Raw genomic sequence first — 18,091 nt, 5'->3', positions numbered from 1 at the left:
TTCCAAGTCTTAGTGGAGGGAACAGACACTTGCACCTGATAGATGGTGATTCCTGAAACTGCTCCGTCACAGTTGCCTCTGACTAAGCCCTAAATAAAGCCAAGCTTTTATTAGGGCGAGTTCTTTCCTGTGGGATGGGTAGGCTACGAGGATTGCAGATTGAAAGGGATGGGGAGAACTGAGTTTAAACCTTACCAAATCACCTCTTTATGGGCTCACGCACTTAGAAGAGTTGCTAGAATGAACAATTACAAGAGTGAAAATGCTCTATGTAAAAAAAAAAAAAAAGTATGTAAATGGACTAAAGCAAAACAAAATCCACCTTGCATTTTAAAGATCTATGTTAAAAAAATTGCAGGCTTCGTTTGAAGCTTTAGAAATTTCCGTCACTAGTTCATGCCTCTTAGTAGCAGGATTCTGGCATTTGTGTGATAAGATGAAGGCTGTAGAATGCAATTTTAATTTGTGAGGAACGAGCTTTTCATTATTTCAGATTATTTCTGCTTTGAAACATAGGGTTAATGAGCATATATCAAGGCTCTGTAGTTTAGTGCAACTACTACGGTTCATCCAATTTAGAGAGACAAAAAGAAATAAAAGGGAAGTGGAATTAGCACAAGGAAATTATACAGATGTGCGAATGACAGCTTCTGAATGCTTAGTGTGAAGTTTCTCTTCAAGGTTCATGCAGATCCTCAAGGGACGGAGCATTTTGAAATGATTAGCTCTTCACATAGTAAAGCCTTCTTCCTTGCAGTCATGGCAACAACTCAGAAGCTCCTCTCTTTTCCCATCTTCCGTACCTTGGCAACAGGAGTGCCGCAGGTTTTTAATCTACTTCTGGTTGGCTCTTCAGCTGCCCAATACAAATTCTGAGTTAAGGTAACTTTCACAAATGTAATGACCCATTTTAACTGATGAGAAAGAAGAGCTGCAAACTGAGAAATCTCATAGTGACCTGGCTTGGTTAGTCTTACCCCTCAGGTCTCGGGATGCAGCAAGAGAGATGAATTTTGCCTGGTTTGGAGCCACCCTTGCTGGCAAAAAGGAAACTAAAATTGGCTTGGTTAATACTTAAAAGTGGAACAAGATAAAATCTGCTTTTATCCTGGAACTTTCTAATAAGGAGTCAGGGTTTTTTTTTGTTTTGCTTTGGTTTTCTAAATTGTATATTCCTTTCTTCAGTGTTTTCCCAGTATCCATGATTTCACAGTCAGTGTCTTGTCACTGTTGTGTTTGCATGGTCATTCTTAGTAGCAGTCTCTCTGTAATTCTGAAATTTGTCTTGGCCTAGTAACTGGTAGAGTGCTTGTATTTCCATGTAGAGTTACATACTAAGTGTGTTAGCTAAATGGAGACTTAAACATAATTAGAAAACCATTGGGCTGTTGCCCCATTAAATATACATGTCTGTGAGCCAAGCAAAGCATTTGTGTCATCTTCTGGGATAAGTATTCTTCTGGATTCCTGTCTCAAACTGTTTATTAAAATTTTACCACTTGTCTTGGGTGTGAATTTTCAACAGTTGAAAGACAGTTATCTGGCATCTGCAAAATAAATAGGGAGCACAGTTGGAGCACGAGACTCATTTTTGGTATAAATAAGATTTTTTTCCTTACTGTTTGTCATTTGGAGAGAAGTGTCTTTAAGTTTAAGGACGTCATACAGAGACACTGCGTACACTTACATGGTCCCAACTTGATCGAAGAAAAGGAGGATTTCTCAGGGCTGTCCTACCACACTCTTCGGAGAGAAAAGCCTTCCACAATTTTTAAATTTGACTTCTTAGGACTATCACTGTATCCTTCTGAGAAGATATTGCAGTAGATTTAAAACATAACCTTTTTTCTGTCGGTGGCTTTCAGATCAACAGGTTAACAAATTAAGGTGGCATTTTTCCCTTGCCTTTCTTACATATAAGTCTGTCATAGTCAGCAGATTAAAATAATTTAAATCATTTCCTGCTTAATGTAAAAGGAATAAAGAGGGAAAAGTTAGCTGCTGCTGTTGAGGTCAATTTGAGACAAGAACAGACAGAAGTAAAAAGAGAGCCTGGAGCCCATTGTCAATAATGAGGCAACAAGAAACTGGCATTGCCTCCTGCACTTCTGCATTTCCAGGTGCCTTGACCATTCCCTCCTCCTTCAGAAATTGTGTGAGGCAAGTGGTGTGGAGGAAGTTTCTGAAGAAGTAGACAGTTTTGCATTCCAAGACTACGAGTCTGACATCTTCCACAAGATCTTACACTCAAATAACAAAGTCAGGTTTGTTTGTATATATTTTCATTAGTCTTGTAGTTGGAACAAAGACTTCAAAGACTGGCCTTGCTTGTATGGTCAATGCAGAACGTAACTTCATTACTGAAGATCTACACCTTCCTCATAAATTTCAAGCCTTTTTCTCCTGCTTTGAACAGGATGCTGCTTAAACAAGTCCCTGAAATGCGCTTGGCAGTGTGAGATTTGGCAAGAACATTAACTGCTTTGAATAAATCAGATAATCTGAGCCAGATATTCTAGATCAACTGCATGACTGAAACTGGGGTTTATTACTGATTGAATGCAAACCTTTTTATTTGTATCTACTAAAAAGCACCATAAAAGGTAATGGTAATGTTGCTAAGGAACGGTTTACCTGCCAAATGTATCTGTATGATGCACGAGGTGACCATGGGAACCAATTTGGTGGCAATTATTTAAAGAAAACCTTGCAGTGAAATGATTATTGCATGTATACTAAATATTTCTGCAGTTGCATTTGAAAAGCTTCTTTCTGGGAAAAGGTATAATAACTAGAAATCCATTTAGAGAGAAGGGTCAGCATAGGTCCTGCATAAAAAATACATTACTAGAGCCAGGTTTTTTGATATATATTTTACAAATCGTGTTCTGAAAATAAATAGGAAATCTGTATTGGGTTATCAACTTTGTGCAAATTTAAAACGGTATGGTATGTATTCCTAGGGGACTCAGTCTTTTGCCTGATTTCATTTTTCTTAAAAAATTAATTACAGGTTGCTGTATTCCCCCCCGAGAACTTATTAACTGTGTCTCTCTCCAAAGAGTGCTTGGTTCTCATGAGATAAAGTGCCTTAGGCTAAACGCTGCTGATTCCATTTCTGATTCATAAAGAAATTTTTTAAACTTATTTTTATCCTTACTGACATTTTTCATGAGTGATAACTAATAGCACTACGTTAGGATCAAGGCCGTTAGAATATTGTCTTATAATGGAAGCATACGCTGCAGAAATGATTCTTCAGGGGTTGAATTTTATTTGAAAGGTTCTGTATAAAGATTATTTTCAAGCATATATGTCCAATTCAAAGAAAAATTTTCAAATTTGCTATAAACATTGAAACTGTAGGAAAACCTCCTATTGCTTGAAACAATTTTTATGGAATATATTTACTTATGAGTTGCCCTCAGGATGCTACCAAAATACATGCCCTAGTGGCATTCTAGCATAAACCAATACCATTACCATTTTAACCCAGTAATGAATTATATAGGAAATCTGAGATAATAGCTGGTGTAAGATTGCATTAGAATTTGTTTATTTTTCCAGTTATGGCCCAGCTGACAACTGTCATCTATATCTGTGTAGAGTAATTAAGAAGGAATCATTATAAAGAATTTATAATGGCAGGTAGAGTTTGTTTGGATAATTAAGAGACATTTCAGTGTCAATAAAGAGGGGTGAGAATGAATCTGCTTCAGATGAGAAAATACCGAAGACTGAACTTCTGTATGGTTCCGGATGAATACTTGTATGGATCTGCTTTTAAAAAGATAGAGATTATTTCATCCTTAAATGATTGTAATCGGGCTTGCCCTATTTTTTTGCTTTTAAGTCACTTCAGGTTGCATGGCTCAGTCTCACTCTGTCTCTCTGCAGCTCTCAGACCGCGAATGATGTCATACCAATGCAAAGTGAATCAGTGTCTTTCAGAAAGAGGCTTCAAGTCTTGTGTGTGTTCATTTACAGACATTGCGACTCATGCTGGGGCTTTACTTGCAAGCACATACAACAATAAGGATATTTTCAAGGCCTGTAACAACTCAGATTAGTTAGATGTATTCTTTTGTAAAACTGGAATATATTTATGCACATAATCCACAGTGGGGCTGGAAAACATGTCCAAATATAGAAAACAGGTTGTTTCTGTACTTGTATTTGTGCATTTAAAGGTATTTTAGTATTGCAGAGAAGAGAATCCGTTCAATTACAGTGGAAGGATAATTAGGTACACAGTAAAGTTTTTCAGAAAGTACTGTTTGAATGCCATGGCTCATAAATTCAAATAAGTAGCTTTAATTTGCACTGTAAAAGCAAATTAGAAGTTGGCAATATATTTAGCAACTTTTTTTTTTTTTAGATTTTTGAAAACAAGTTGTCTTTTTTATTTTCCCTATGGTCCAGTGACTTGTGGGGTCAGTCCCATTTTTAGTTCCAAGTGGTGAAGAGGACCAAATGCTTCTCTCCCAGTTAGCTTCAATGTGCTCGCTTTGAAATAGTGGAGCAGAGGAGTCAGGTTCTTTCTTACTCTGGCAAATTAACTTTTTTCAGTGCTAGAAGTCCCTCTTTGGAACAGGATTATGATACACTGCTGGAACTAAGTTACTTGAAAGTCTCTGAGCTTAACTGCTTTCACCATCATTATGTCTACTGGGAACTTGCGTTATCTGAGCTAGTGTTCAACATTTCTTTGTGGTAATTGGAAGGTCTGGGTTTAATTTATTTAACACAGTGTGTGTCTCTCCAGTATACTTTAAAAGAGCATTTTTTTTTCCCTATAGACAGAGACTCAGTCTTCTTCAAGTCCTGCATGATTGGTTCTTTATAAGGCACAAATGAAAAGTGATTCTTGTAAACAGCGTAATGACCTATTTGATTGTCTAAAGGTATTGCTTAATTAAAACTTCCGTTTGTCTTTCAGACACCCCGAACATGTGAAAACTTTATCAAATTGTGCAAGAAGAACTATTATGATGGAACAATTTTTCACAGATCAATTCGTAATTTTGTGGTGAGTATTGAACAAATCCTGTGTAATGCACAATATATGATGTCCTCAAAATATTTATTTAGCTTAATTCACTTTTAGTTTCTTCCATGCATGACAGCTTGCAATAGATGTATATTAAATATACCATCAGAACTAGGATTGTCCTAACTTACTAAATTTGTACTTACTAGTCTTACTAACAACTGTCTCTGACTAATGTTGTCACTGGGAGCATCACTGCATTTAGTAGTGCTTTTGCTGGCGTTCCAGACAAAGCCTTTGAGAGTCATTGCCTTGGCGAGGCTCTTGTTATCTTCCCCAAGCTGTGGGTGGGTGGTTAATGAACAGAAGGGGAGAGAGAGAGAGGGAAATGCTAATTTGGATAAGTAATACTGTGGCCTGTTGAAATCCCATTCAGATGAAACTTTAGAAAGCAGCTGAATTTCTGTTTCAGGTTGTGGTACTTGGATACTGTCAGATCATCCTTTCCTGAGTGTGCTCCAGGACTAGGTGCCCAGGCTTTCTTTGTGAAGGAGTTAAAGAGCACCTAGTGAACCAGAGCACCTAGTGAACCAGAAAGTTGACTTTGGTAGTCAAAGGTCTTTATTTACATAGGTGTGGTCCAGGCAGCTTACGATATTGTAGTTGTCCTGTAACTTCCTTTCAGAAGAATTAACAACCTGATCCTGAAGGCAGAGCACATCTTTCAGGGAACATCACTGAATGTTACATTCCATCCTATCATCCTAAAAAAAGCTTTTTTTCTTTTGACAGCACTGTATATCTCAGTTCATGGTTAAACTCACAGTTAAAATTGTGCTTGTGTGCTATTACTGTGAAATTAGTCATGTCACGCTCCCTCTACTGGCATTAGAATATAGAATATTATTTCTGTAGATCCTGCATGTATATACAGTGATTAATTTTGTTGCTGAAAGATTGGTTTCACATGAGGATTTTCCCTACTGCAGATAGTGAGGGGGATACTGGGAAATACAGATTCAAATACAGAAAATATTCCATATTCCCTCATTTCTTGCCTTTCCATCATGTGAAGGATTGGTAGCAAATGTAAAGCCTTTTCAGTTCCAAAAGCAATGCATCATCAGTTAAAAAGCGGGTTATGACTCAGCACATAATAGAAAGGATGATCTGGTTAACCCATTTGAGACTGTTTATTTTCCCTATTTACCCACAAGAGACCTATTATTTTTATAAAACTGTCATTCTGCTCTTGGATAAGTAATGTAGGAAATGACAGTGAGCTGATGAAAGAAGCTCCAAATAAGTAGTAATGGTTTCCTTGTTGCGAACTTATCAACATGACACAATATAGAAGGAAGAAAATTGAGCAGAATCGGCTTTTATGGCTTGTATTTCGTGTCTTTCACACAGATATATATGTGAGCTACTGATTTAATTTTAATTCTGCAGATCCAAGGAGGTGATCCGACTGGAACAGGAACAGGTAAGGTTGAGTTTGAATCAAGTAAACTGTTTTCACTTCATGTGCTGTGTTGTTACATTTATTTCCAGACACCTTGTAGATTAAAATTCTCTAAATGATGATATGTAGTACATTGTGACTATTTCTACTTTAAAGCAGAGGTTTTATCGCTGTATTTTTATGACCATTTTAACTATGCTCAAAATTTCATCCGAGATTTTCGCAGTCTAAAACTTGGGCACTCTTCCATACAGAATTCTTGTTGGTCTTTGCTTCCTTTTTCTTCCAGAAAACAAATAAATGAAAATTATAATGATTTTACAGCTGGCCTTCCAGGACAAAGAACAAAGGAAGAAACACATTCATGCAAAGTTGCTTTCAAATTCAGCGTTAATGAAATACTTGAGACCTGCCTCGGAATTGGTGAATGGCCAGATACCATCTGTTCTCCCAGCTAGTTGCCTTGTAAAGCCCAAGCTGCTCTTTTTCTAACTTTTAGGGATCATTGTTACTAAATTCTTCTGCCTGTTCTTTCTCCCTTAGTTGGAGATCTGCATAACAGTCGTATCAGAAATGGTCAGGAGACATAGCAGCTGAAGGGTCCTCAGAGCATTTCCCACCACAGTAGATATGTCATATAGTATCTCTAGTTGCTGCTGTAAATTTGCTCATTTTCCACTTGCACCTTTTATCTACCCACTTGTAGATGTCACCAGCCTCCACAGCTCCTCGCCTGGTCCTGTGGGCTTCTGTGCATTTTTATTCTAGTTCATACATGTGTCACTTGTATATGCAAGCACTATATTCTTCTGTGTGTGCTCACAGGTCATCCAAAAAAGATGTCTTTGTAGTTGTTAAATACGTCAGCTCTATTTACTTTGTAAATAATGTTAATGTAGGTTACCCAACAGCTTTTCTTCTACTGCATGCAATAATCAACAGTTGCATATTCTCAGATTTGAGACTAGTTAAAGGTTCTGTGTTTTGATGGCAAAAGCCCATTAACAAGATTTGTTACTGTATATGCTTGGACTGTCAAGAGAAATGTGATTTGATTTTGGTATAAGGAAAACTTCGGTTCAAATCCCAAAAGTCATAATTAGGAACATCTTTTAAAATGAGACATTAAAGAGGTGTCAGGAGATGGGAGGAATTTAATGGGTTGACTCAGACACCTTTCACCCTTGTAGGGTGGAGTTCAGATCCTGCTGTGGAATGAAAATTAACTTGCTGGTGTCATTCTTGTCTCTATTTGTGCAAATGGTAGAAGTATTGTAAGACAGCACAGTTAACAGCTGGCAGAGGACTGGCAGTGCAGCTGCATTGAAGGTCAAGACTCAGCTCTACTGGCAAAGCAAGTAGGAAGTAAAATGCAAATAAGCCCATAGGAGGAAAAAACCTCCTATGTATATTCTTTTATTTAAAAAAAAAAGGAGTTTAATGACCTCTAGTCTTTTTCATCTTGTTTTCCTCGTCATTCTTAATTAAATATGCATATATTGCAGGCGAGATGTCTTGCAAACATCTGTCAAGACTATTAAAGTTCTGATAAAATGGACACTCAAATAGATATGAGTGTTGCAGATTTTTAGAGACTGTTTGCAATTATTATAGAGTGCAAACGATGCAACTATCTTCTTTGCAATTGAATGGTTTTTATTTTTTGAAGACAGCTGAATTTTAGATATCCTTACTTAACCACTTATTGGATATCATAATATCACAAGAAAATGTTGTCAATGGACAGCCTGGTGGGCTACTAGATTTCTCTTGAACTGTCGTGCCTGTGTGTTTAATACTTACTTAAATGAAGCTGCTTAGACAGTTCACAGAGTGCAAGTAGTCTGTCAGGATTTGTTCCTGACTACCTGATAGATCCTAGGCACTTGAATGTGAGGCAGAAATTTTACTTGCATATCTCGAGACACATGCTTTAAGAAGGTGGCCAGACCTAAGGTGCCTGTCTGGCTTCATGTTCTCTGCGCAGCAGCGCGGCCAGAGGAAGGTACAGCTCAGCAGCAGTGTAAGAACATGGCAAATGTAGTGATGTTGTCCTAGGCTCCCGTGGTGTAAAAATTTTGGTCCATTGGTTTGCGCGTTATTAATGTGATCACAAGCATTCATGTTAGGAAAGCTTTGGAGTAAAGCACTGGGATTCAGTACTTTGTACCTTTTTTACCTGGGTCTTGTATGTTATTTGCAGTATAAATTCCCTTTTTTATTTCTTCCGGCAGCTGGAAGGAATTTCAGTATTTCTTTGACTCACTGCTTCTTAGAAAAAAAATAAAAAGATGCATCTTTGAAAGCTAAAAAGTCCGTAAGATTTAATGGTCTTTAGAGGTTTACTGGGAGAGTAAATGACTTCTGTAATATCAGAGAAGCATATGAGAGTAGAACAGGGCTTTCTTCCCAGATATTTCAATTGGCAATAGGGAAGACTATTTGGAGGTTACCTTTTAAACGTCAATATTTTAAACTGCCAGAATTGTTTCTGTTAGAGCCTTTTGTAGGAAGACTTCAGAAAAAAAGAACATTGTTTGTTTCCTCTTCCACATAGAACCTTCTGATTTAACTGAAGTTTTCTGGCTAAGGGGTTTGGGATGGTTTTTTGTTTGTTTGTTTGTTTAAAAAAAACACCACCTTTTCCAAACTGGTACGTGGAAGGTGCATTAAGCCTGTATATATTTTTGTTTTGTTATATTTATTTAGTTATTCCTGTTCATCAGCTCAGGAACTAGAACAGACTTGTTCAAAAATCTTCCCACCATTTGGTTTCTGTCATCTGACATTCGTCCCATGTTCAGCAACAGGTGTCAGGTTTATGGTTGCAACACCCAAATGCTTAGATGATCACCCACTCCATTGCTAACTAAGCCCAGGACTGTTCGGCTTCTGGGTGGATTTGGGCACATTCAGTACAACATGACGTAAGGTTACATGTCATACGTACATAGACTGCAACTATGCTCTCGGCTCACCTAGATAAGTGTGTTTGTGTTTTGGAAACATTTCATAGATGTAAAATGCCAAGCTGGTTGTCACTGACTGTCCACTTCCATGGCTACTCTGGCTGAACAGTCCTATCTGTAAGCAGCACTGATCCTTATTTCTTTTTTATTTGTTATGCAGCACCCCAATGTGTCCTTTTTGAGTCTCTTGTTAGGCTGTCATAAAAGTAACTGTGGCCCAGCACACACATGAAGGACAACTGATTCCTGGTACTCAGCAGTTAACCTTGGGATGGAGGAAGGTAGAAATTAGCATTACGGCATCTAAAAGTTGAGACACCACACTGGGAAAAGAGTGGGGAATAGAGTTTTACCTTAGCTTAGCTGGCAGACCTGCATTGCCAAAGCAGTTAGATATACAGTCCTGTAAGGTTGACACTGACTTAGAGGACCAAACTAATTTTCTACAGCCTTCAACTTAATGTTTCATAAGACTACTGGGAGAAATTTATTGTGCTGCAGCAGCTTAGTTCTTTTCTCACAAAATAACCACCCATAGAGGCAGTATTCAGAGCAATAAGCTGAGTCATGGTCATTCTTTGTAATGATTAATTATTTGAAAATGAATTTTAGATTTGTGATGTATCTCTTTTCCTGCTGTTCATAACAACTAAGTGGTTGAACATTGTGAGTAATTCTGTCTAACTCATGCTAGTGCAAGTGGAGCAGCTGCTCTGTATTTTCAGTGTTCCAAATAATAGAAGAAAATTTGCATGCTGGAAAAATAGGTTTAATATCCTAAACCCTTTGTATGAAAAAGGGAAAACTATACGCAAAGCATGACATTTTCAAAGCAGCACAGGCATTTTTCAGCTACTTTTACTTGCAACCTGTTGGAAGGTCTCATGGATTGACTTGTGTGTGCCTCTGTCCCTTTATCAATGCAGGAGGGCACAAAGATGGCATATAATAGCTGTAAAAGTCCAAGATAAAATACCACTGGTAGATGGAATTACATTTTGGATGGCAACGAGCAGAGCGAAGCACTTTTTTTTTTTTCCCCTCCTCTGAACTGTTTGTGGACAAAGGGACTGTGGACAAACTTGGTCAGTTCTGCAATGTGTTTTCCTAACAAGGCAAGTTCCTAAAATGTAACCAGTTTTAGAGCCCCTTTTCTTGCATGATTAAAGCTTAGCAAAAGGACAAGAGCAAGATCTTTTTATCTAGCAATATACTCCTTTTAGATTGCAGCCCCTCTGAAAATCCAACCTCTGGTATGTGGGGTTAAAAGCACCGTGTCCTCTTCTCTGAAGGGAGAGAAGCACTTACTGGCTGAGCTAAGGCTTTCATATTTGCAAAATGATTCAAGAATCTCACTTGGAAAGCTCTATAGAACTGTCAGATGTTATTATGTACTTCGTTGTTCCAAATGACAAGAACAAAATTACAGAAAGTAAGCCATCATTTTTGTGAATCAGAGCCCTCCCACTTCCTTACCACTGCTTAGCAATTTTTATGCCAGAAAAAGGAAGGATTTATTTAAAATCACAACTGTAATGAATGATGATTCCCAGCCCACACCTGGCTTTTGGAATGCTACATTTCTGAAGCTTTAGGTGCATCTCTCAGCTCTTTGCAAGAAAGTTGTACAACTGCAGTAAGTTTACCCAAAAAATTACTTTCTGAAAAAAATGCCTTTAGAAGGAACAAAGACTACCAAAGAGTAAGCTGTTTTAGTTCAAAAGACAATCTGAAAATGTGGCTTTTTTCTGTATAGTTGCTAATGTGATTGCTTCAGATGTCAGTTCAGTTTAGGTCTATTCACCTTTTCACTATCAGCTGAGACTGAATAACTAACTGTGCTTCAGTTACAAGCTAAATATATCTTGCCACTCTGGATAGCCATGGAAATGATGAATACAGTCTAATTTTTTCTATGAGCTGTGTGGTCTGTTTGGTTTCATGTCTGTGTGAGAATTACATAAACACCTCTTTAACTTAAGAGCATTTTTCTCTTTTTATTAAAAATGCGGGGAAGTAGCTCCCAGCTGCCTTCAGCTTTGAGTCTTGGGTGTCTGGGTAGGCATGTGATTTTTATTTTACAGAATTGTGCAAAACCTCTTTCTGGCTCCTGAAGGCTTTGACGTTGTACAGGTTAAATGCTGTTAGAAGGCCAGTGTATTTCTGTGGCTGATCCCAAGTACATTTCCAGCTTTGTGCAAACAGGAGACTCCCATGTGTAGAGTTGTAAGTACTGTTCCCTTTTGCACTCCCAGCACCAATCCAGCCAGTGGCAGCACCCGTGTGGGGCCATGTCTGCTGCCATGTGAACCCCTCTGATTTTTAGCACAGAATTTTTTTCCAGCACTTTTTGTAATAGGATCTCAGAAACATTTGCAAGTCCAGTAGGCACACAGTTCCACTGTGACAGAAGATAATCTTATCAGGGAGTAAGCTGAGAGGAAGGTGAAGTGACAGGCAGTGCTGCCTGCTGTGAATCTAACACCCAGAGTCAATTCTTGCTTTCCATGGGCTTTGCTTGTAGGCTGGTACCTCAGCTTCAGGGTGAGGTTTTTGCATCATCGTGACTCCATATATAGTCAGCTGTGATCTGTGTGCTCTCAGAGGAAGATCTGGGGAATATAAGGAGGAGCCTTCTCTCTTTATGGCGTGTACTGGCAGTGTAACATGAGAGGGCTAGAGCTAGACAGTGTGACGATGCCACCTTCTCTGTCTGTCTGCATCCATTCTGCTTTCAGAAAATGAGGAGGATGGCACAGCCACACCTCCCAGCCGTGTCGAGAATAAACACAGTAAAATCTGCTAGGTACTTCCAAATGCCTCCTAATTATTGGTAGTAGGTTTGGAGCCTGTGAGTTATTTTTCCAAGTTTACATTGAGCTCTACTGTAGAGAGCAAAATGTAAGGATCTAAAATCACTGTTCCAGACCCCCCTGGCTGAACATTGTGCTGTCATGGCAGTAGACCAACGAGGGATCTGTACTTAATCTTCAGAGAGAAGGTGATTCTGGTTTTCAGTAATTAAAAAAATGTATACATTTAACTTGCCATCTTCTGGCTTGCTCTGCCCGGTCCTGCTTCAAGGAGATACTTGAAGCCTGGAACGATTCCAGGGGTTAGCAGGAGTTTGACAAACAGCACATTCAGGCTATTTTTAATTTAAGGGGAATACATTTAGGTTTTTCTTTTTTTCTTTTTTTTAAGTATTCTTAAATTAAAAATTGGGTTTTTTTCTTTAAAAAAACAACAAAAAAATCCAAACTGTTCCTGTACTGCTGTCTCGCTACCTTTGCAGTGTCTCTACCACTCCATGCCAGTCCGTGCTGCCAGGCCTCTGCAGACACTTCAGCTATGTCCTTTATAGGATGTGTGGCCTTTTAGGCGAATGCTGCACAGGCCATTCTCTGTTCTTGCTGTAACTCCCGGGCAGACAGAATTAGCCTTGAAAACAGCTGTATGGCAGACAGAGGGAGACAGGGACTGGATCTCATGCTGTAACTATCTACTAAAATATTAGCACTAATTTTCAGAGAACTGGAATGAACCAAAGTTAGCCTTCGTACATATGAGATTAATTCTGACCTGCAGTGTATGATCTGAAATGAAATCATACAAAAATAAATATTCCAAAACCTAAAGATCATAGCTCATTGCTCCTATCTGCAAGCTCTTGGGTCTGGTTGCTTGTTGTGCCAGAAAGAGGGAGTCTCTCCATCATTGACAATTTTTCTCTTTCCTTTTGAATTATTTTTCTGACCAGCAAAGGCTTCAGGGTTGATTCCACCCTCTTTCAGCAGCTTGACAACACTGTAATTCCAGCATCAGCTCAAAGCATATGAAGGGTATAACGGACTCAAGGGTTTGGCCACTTGCTGCTGCGTACCATCTCAATGGGATGTGTTCATGTTTGCATATCATTTGAAAATTTATAGACAGCAAACATTCCTCTAGATTAGGACTCATAGCAAGTGCATCTGCTTTACAAATAATTAGGAGTTCCTTCAAGAGGGTCTTTGAAGCAAAATTATGTATTTCTCCAAGGGAAGTCCAAATGAAGTTTGTTACTCCAGCCATGGCAGAGAACAGAAATGCAGGGCCTGAAGCAGTGGCACCGCAGCGGCATGGTGGTGCGGACAGGCAGCCCATCCCTGATGCTGCCCCGCCAGGCCTGATCAAAGTGGAAAGGTGAAAATTGTGAAAGGCAAAGAGGGAAAGAGAAGTAGTGCACAAATAGTGCTGTTGATGGGCAGTGGGTCTGCAGGCTTTGCAGCTGTGTTTCTGGTTTCGGGCAGCACCTGTTGGCATGGAGCCTCGCTATATTCTGAGCGTAACTTGTTTATTTACTAACCTACAAGAACTTTGTTTTTCTGAACAAGGCAGATAACTAAGGCACTGCACAAGTAACCTCTCTTAGCAAATAGGAACATGCAGGGAGATTCATTAGCAAAGAAAATTACCGGCTTCTGGTAAGACAGTTTCTAATAGGTTGAACACTTTGGATTTGGCTAGAATAGCTGGGTTTTGGATCCATCTTCAAGACAGTAGAGCTGGCTGCTGCTGTACCATATCCCTTTCACCCACCACTGGAAGAGATTGGCATATGGGATCAAGCTGATGTAATTTAGCTGATCTTAAAATATTCAATAGCCAAAGATTGCTGAAGTAATCACTCCTCCTCTGCTCCTGGTTGCAGAAAATCCCTACAAGGTTTGTCCCCTTTTGCTGCCTCTTGTCAAATTGCAGAGCAGGCAACACTCAACTTTATTAATAGGTCTTTTGAACATGATTAATTGGGTTTTTAAGTGGGTCAGTTTCTTCCAAAATTTCTTGCTTACTTAGTTCCACTTGCACTTGCAGCTGTCCACCTGTGATGCTTTGTTTTTGTGGTATCATCTGAAACTCCTTTCTCATTTGATGCACTCTTGTGATTTTCTGCATAAGGTTTTCAGTAGGAGCCTGTTTTATTCCTCAGTTTTATTTGCTGCTTGCCTGTGCAGCCGTATCATCAAATTGCTTTTCTGTATTACATGCGCAAATAGCCATTGAGCACTACAGATCCTTTACTGACCTCCTGCTTCGCAACTGATACAGTTACTCTGGAGGATTCTTGAGCTGGTTCTGCAGATGGACCAGTCTTGCTGCCTGTTTGGATAGTTTTGTTTGTTTTACTTTGAATACTATCCTAAGGTGAAATATTTTTTCATGGTTTGTCAAACAAGATTATGGATTTGACTGTAAAACTATGACTCATCTCAGCCTTCGTTTTTCTTATTAAGAATGATCCTGGAGGAAAGTGCAAATGGAAATGTCAGATCTGTCATAAATAATGTAAAAATGACAGCTAGGAGGAGAGGTCTCCCAGACCCTCTTTCTATCCACAGACACAGAAGAGAAATCAGATTTGGAGGGCCGGGTCTGCGGCTTGTGCAAAGTTTTATCATCCTTTTGACTTCATTGCATTTAAGTGTTTACATCATCCAGGTATCTAGTCCAAATATCTAATTTTTGCCTTTTATTTTGGAGGAATATATGTCATCATTCTTCATTTTTTAGCCAGGAATTAAGCATTTGAGCTTATAGCTCCTATTCTTAGTTGATTCTATGAACATATTTCATCTCCCTGATATTTTGTTTCCGGAAGCAACGCTATATCCAGAGTGCAATTAAACTAGTAATTCTTTGCTCTATGTTTTGTCAGGAAGCCACTTTTAAAGATTTAATGTCTCAGAAAAGTTAGGTGGACCAGCAGTAAAAAATTAAATCCGTGACAGTTCTTGAGCACACAATATATAATGCTGTTGATAAACAGTCTGGTCTGTTGCAGTTGATAGTGTGGGGGCACGGAATTGTGTTGCCAGTTACAAACATCTGATTTCAAGGGCATGCTCAAATAGTACCCTAGTGATAGGGATGAGGTAAGAATGTATTATACACGTAGTGATCAGAAGTGCCAGAAACCTTGAATTTAATGTCAGTGCCTGTTACGAAATGTAGTGGGAAACTAAAGAAAACAAACATTTCTTCTGTCATCTTTTCTCTTTTAAGGAGGAGAATCTTACTGGGGAAAACCTTTCAAAGATGAATTTAAGCCCAATTTGTCCCACACGGGACGTGGTGTTCTTAGTATGGCCAATTCGGGACCCAACACAAACAAATCACAGTTGTAAGTAGTCACTTGCTTTTTGTGTTTTATTGTTTCCCTCTAGACATTGTGTCTTATTCGGTTAAGAAAACAAATGACATTTTACAAGCTACTCTTTAAAGTTCAGTCAAGTGAAATATTCTGTTGAGTGCTGCATATTGAAATCAGGGTAGCTACAGCTGCTGTTACCCAATCTAAGAGCAAAGTGAAGCACGGCCAGAAGACCTGTAGGTTTATTATGCCATCATTAATTTGTCTTTTCTGTTTTTATAATTTCAAGTTTTTGTTAATTTTTGTCAGTGTCCCCTCAGTGTTATCCCTGTAAGATCATTACACCTCTCTACTCTGTTTAAATTTAGCCCTGTATTGAACTTTTTGAAAGGGCTTAATGAAATGAAACATATACTCTGTGGAAATGTTGCTTCTTTTTACTTGCCTGATTTTAAATAAATGAGAACAGTTCTGCACTGTTGAAATGTGTACAACCCAGACGCAGCAGAGTGCAGAATCTGGGATTGAGAATGACTTGTTTTTCAATGTACAGAAGCAGAATGAGGACTAAAATGAGGAAAAAATGAATGAAGAAGCAGGAAGAAAAAACAAATGAAATTTGAAGATATTGAAGTTGTAATAACCTTCTTTATGTGTAATATTAATATGGGTGTTTGCCTGCAGTTTTTTGAAAATGTTCTGTGTCACTTTGAGCCAACTATTTATTGGTTGCTCTCTAAGTACAGCAATAAAAAAAAGTTGTACTTTTATTGGGAGCCCCAGGAAAGAGAGTGAGAGAGAGTGTGTGTGTGTGTGTGTGTACGTACAGTACTGTGTGTTGGGACTGGGGAGGGAGGGAGGGGGTTCTTGGTGTTGGTCTTCATGATGCTAAGTATTATTATGGCTTGTAAACTATGCAGTAGTGTGGTTAGCTTTAATTAAACACAAGTGGTTGTCTCAGGGCCTTTAATAGGCTTACTCATGTACTTAAGGCTAAGCACATGTTGGGCAGTTTGCAGGATTGAGTTGCTGTAGAGCTTATTGTGGGTTTGAATGTTATTGCCAGCACTCAGGTGCTAAATTAGGGGAGAGCAGAGGCTTTTTTCTTTTTTTTTTTTTTTTTTAACAAAAGGGATTCTAGAAACATAGAGACAGTTCATGAGTGATGTGCCATATTGAGTCACATCATCTGCTGCTGTAAATGTGATCGTATGTTTCCCTAAAGTTTGCAAATGAAATATGAAATTCCTTTATATGTGAAGTCCTTGAGAGACTCCAGCTGCCCATATTTATAAAGCTTCCTAGGCAGTGTTTAGACACTTCTGGCAAGGGTTGTGACCTCAGGAACTGGGTGAATAGCACTCCCCATAGGAGATAGGCAGTGCAGTGCAGAGTGAGCTGGGTCCCCTGTGTAAGGTGGCCCTCGGATAATGCTCAGGACTTCTCCTCCGGGATCATCCTGAGTTATGTTAATTCCATTGTCCTTAATTTTATTTTGACTGTGGTGATGGATGAGAAGCTTTCTCTGTATACTTGCTACTGCTCAGATTTTTTTTATTACAATGCTACATAACTGACCACTTGATAATCTTAGGTATTGGATATCTGGGAATAAAGTGGTGCAAAGAACCCATGCACAAGGCTAAGTTGTAATGTTTGCCCTGTGTAGGAGTTTGCATTCTGCATAGCATCTCAAAGCTTTCCTAGGGCAAGCTACGTCTTAATAGATTGTCTGGCAGATTGCAGCCCCTCCTATTTGCAATCATGTAACTTCCTGAGGCAGTTGCTTATATGGAAAAGTGCTTTTGGAATGCTTATATATTTTTAGCTGTCTCTAATGTAGTGTAACAGATGGAGACAGGGAGGAGAGCCAGCACTGCACGTCCAGCCAAGATGGGCCATCGTGGTCTGCAGACCACAGTGTGGAAACCTCTGTCTCATACACGTGTAGTCCAAGTCTTCCGAAGAAGCATTAAGCTTTAGAGAAAAGTTTTAGTAGTAAAGGTTGCTTTGGATTTGGTATTTTAGTTCCCACGTTTAAGTTTAAAAATACAACCTCCAAAATTAAAAGTCCAATTAATTAAAAATTAAAAATCCAAGGTTCACAGGTTTTCATTACTTTGGACACTTTGAAGTATTCTTCTGCTATGTTTGTATCCAAAGCACAAATTTGCTCTGTCTAGAGGAGAAACGGATCACCGACAGGCCAATTTAATGGAAGAGAAATGCAAAAAGTAAATATCCTAAAAGGTTGAAGTTTACACTGGAGAGACTGTTGTGTTGTATAACTGTATTTGCTGGATACAAGCTCCCAATCATGCACAAGTAATTTACTTCTCAAGCAGGATGCACGTCTCCCTGTCCTGCATGAGCTTCCCATGGCCTGCATGGCCAAGGAGGCAGATGCTCAGATAATTTTGGACTTTGTGCAAGTCAGCATGCTTGGAGTACTGTTTAAGGATGTTAGTAAGGTGTAAAAATGAGACGTCAAAACTCCAGAAATCTAAGACAAAACCCACAAAGCAGAGGAGTTA

The 18,091-nt window shown here is 38.9% G+C and overlaps 1 protein-coding gene across 2 annotated transcripts in view; it reads left to right on the top strand.

The window, feature by feature from the left end:
• PPIL2 (peptidylprolyl isomerase like 2) overlaps positions 1 to 18,091 on the top strand; it is a 75,745-nt gene that overhangs the window by 43,242 nt on the left and 14,412 nt on the right. For both annotated transcript variants that reach the window (XM_050906841.1, XM_050906840.1), the window contains 3 exons: positions 4,940 to 5,029; positions 6,443 to 6,476; positions 15,470 to 15,587. In XM_050906841.1, coding sequence (XP_050762798.1) covers positions 4,940 to 5,029; positions 6,443 to 6,476; positions 15,470 to 15,587 — 242 coding nt within the window. The remainder of the gene's footprint in view (positions 1 to 4,939; positions 5,030 to 6,442; positions 6,477 to 15,469; positions 15,588 to 18,091) is intronic.

Source organism: Gymnogyps californianus, chromosome 16 (genome assembly GCF_018139145.2).
Source record: "Gymnogyps californianus isolate 813 chromosome 16, ASM1813914v2, whole genome shotgun sequence".
Taxonomy (NCBI): Eukaryota; Metazoa; Chordata; class Aves; order Accipitriformes; family Cathartidae; genus Gymnogyps; species Gymnogyps californianus.
This window is presented reverse-complemented; position numbering and strand designations above follow the sequence as displayed.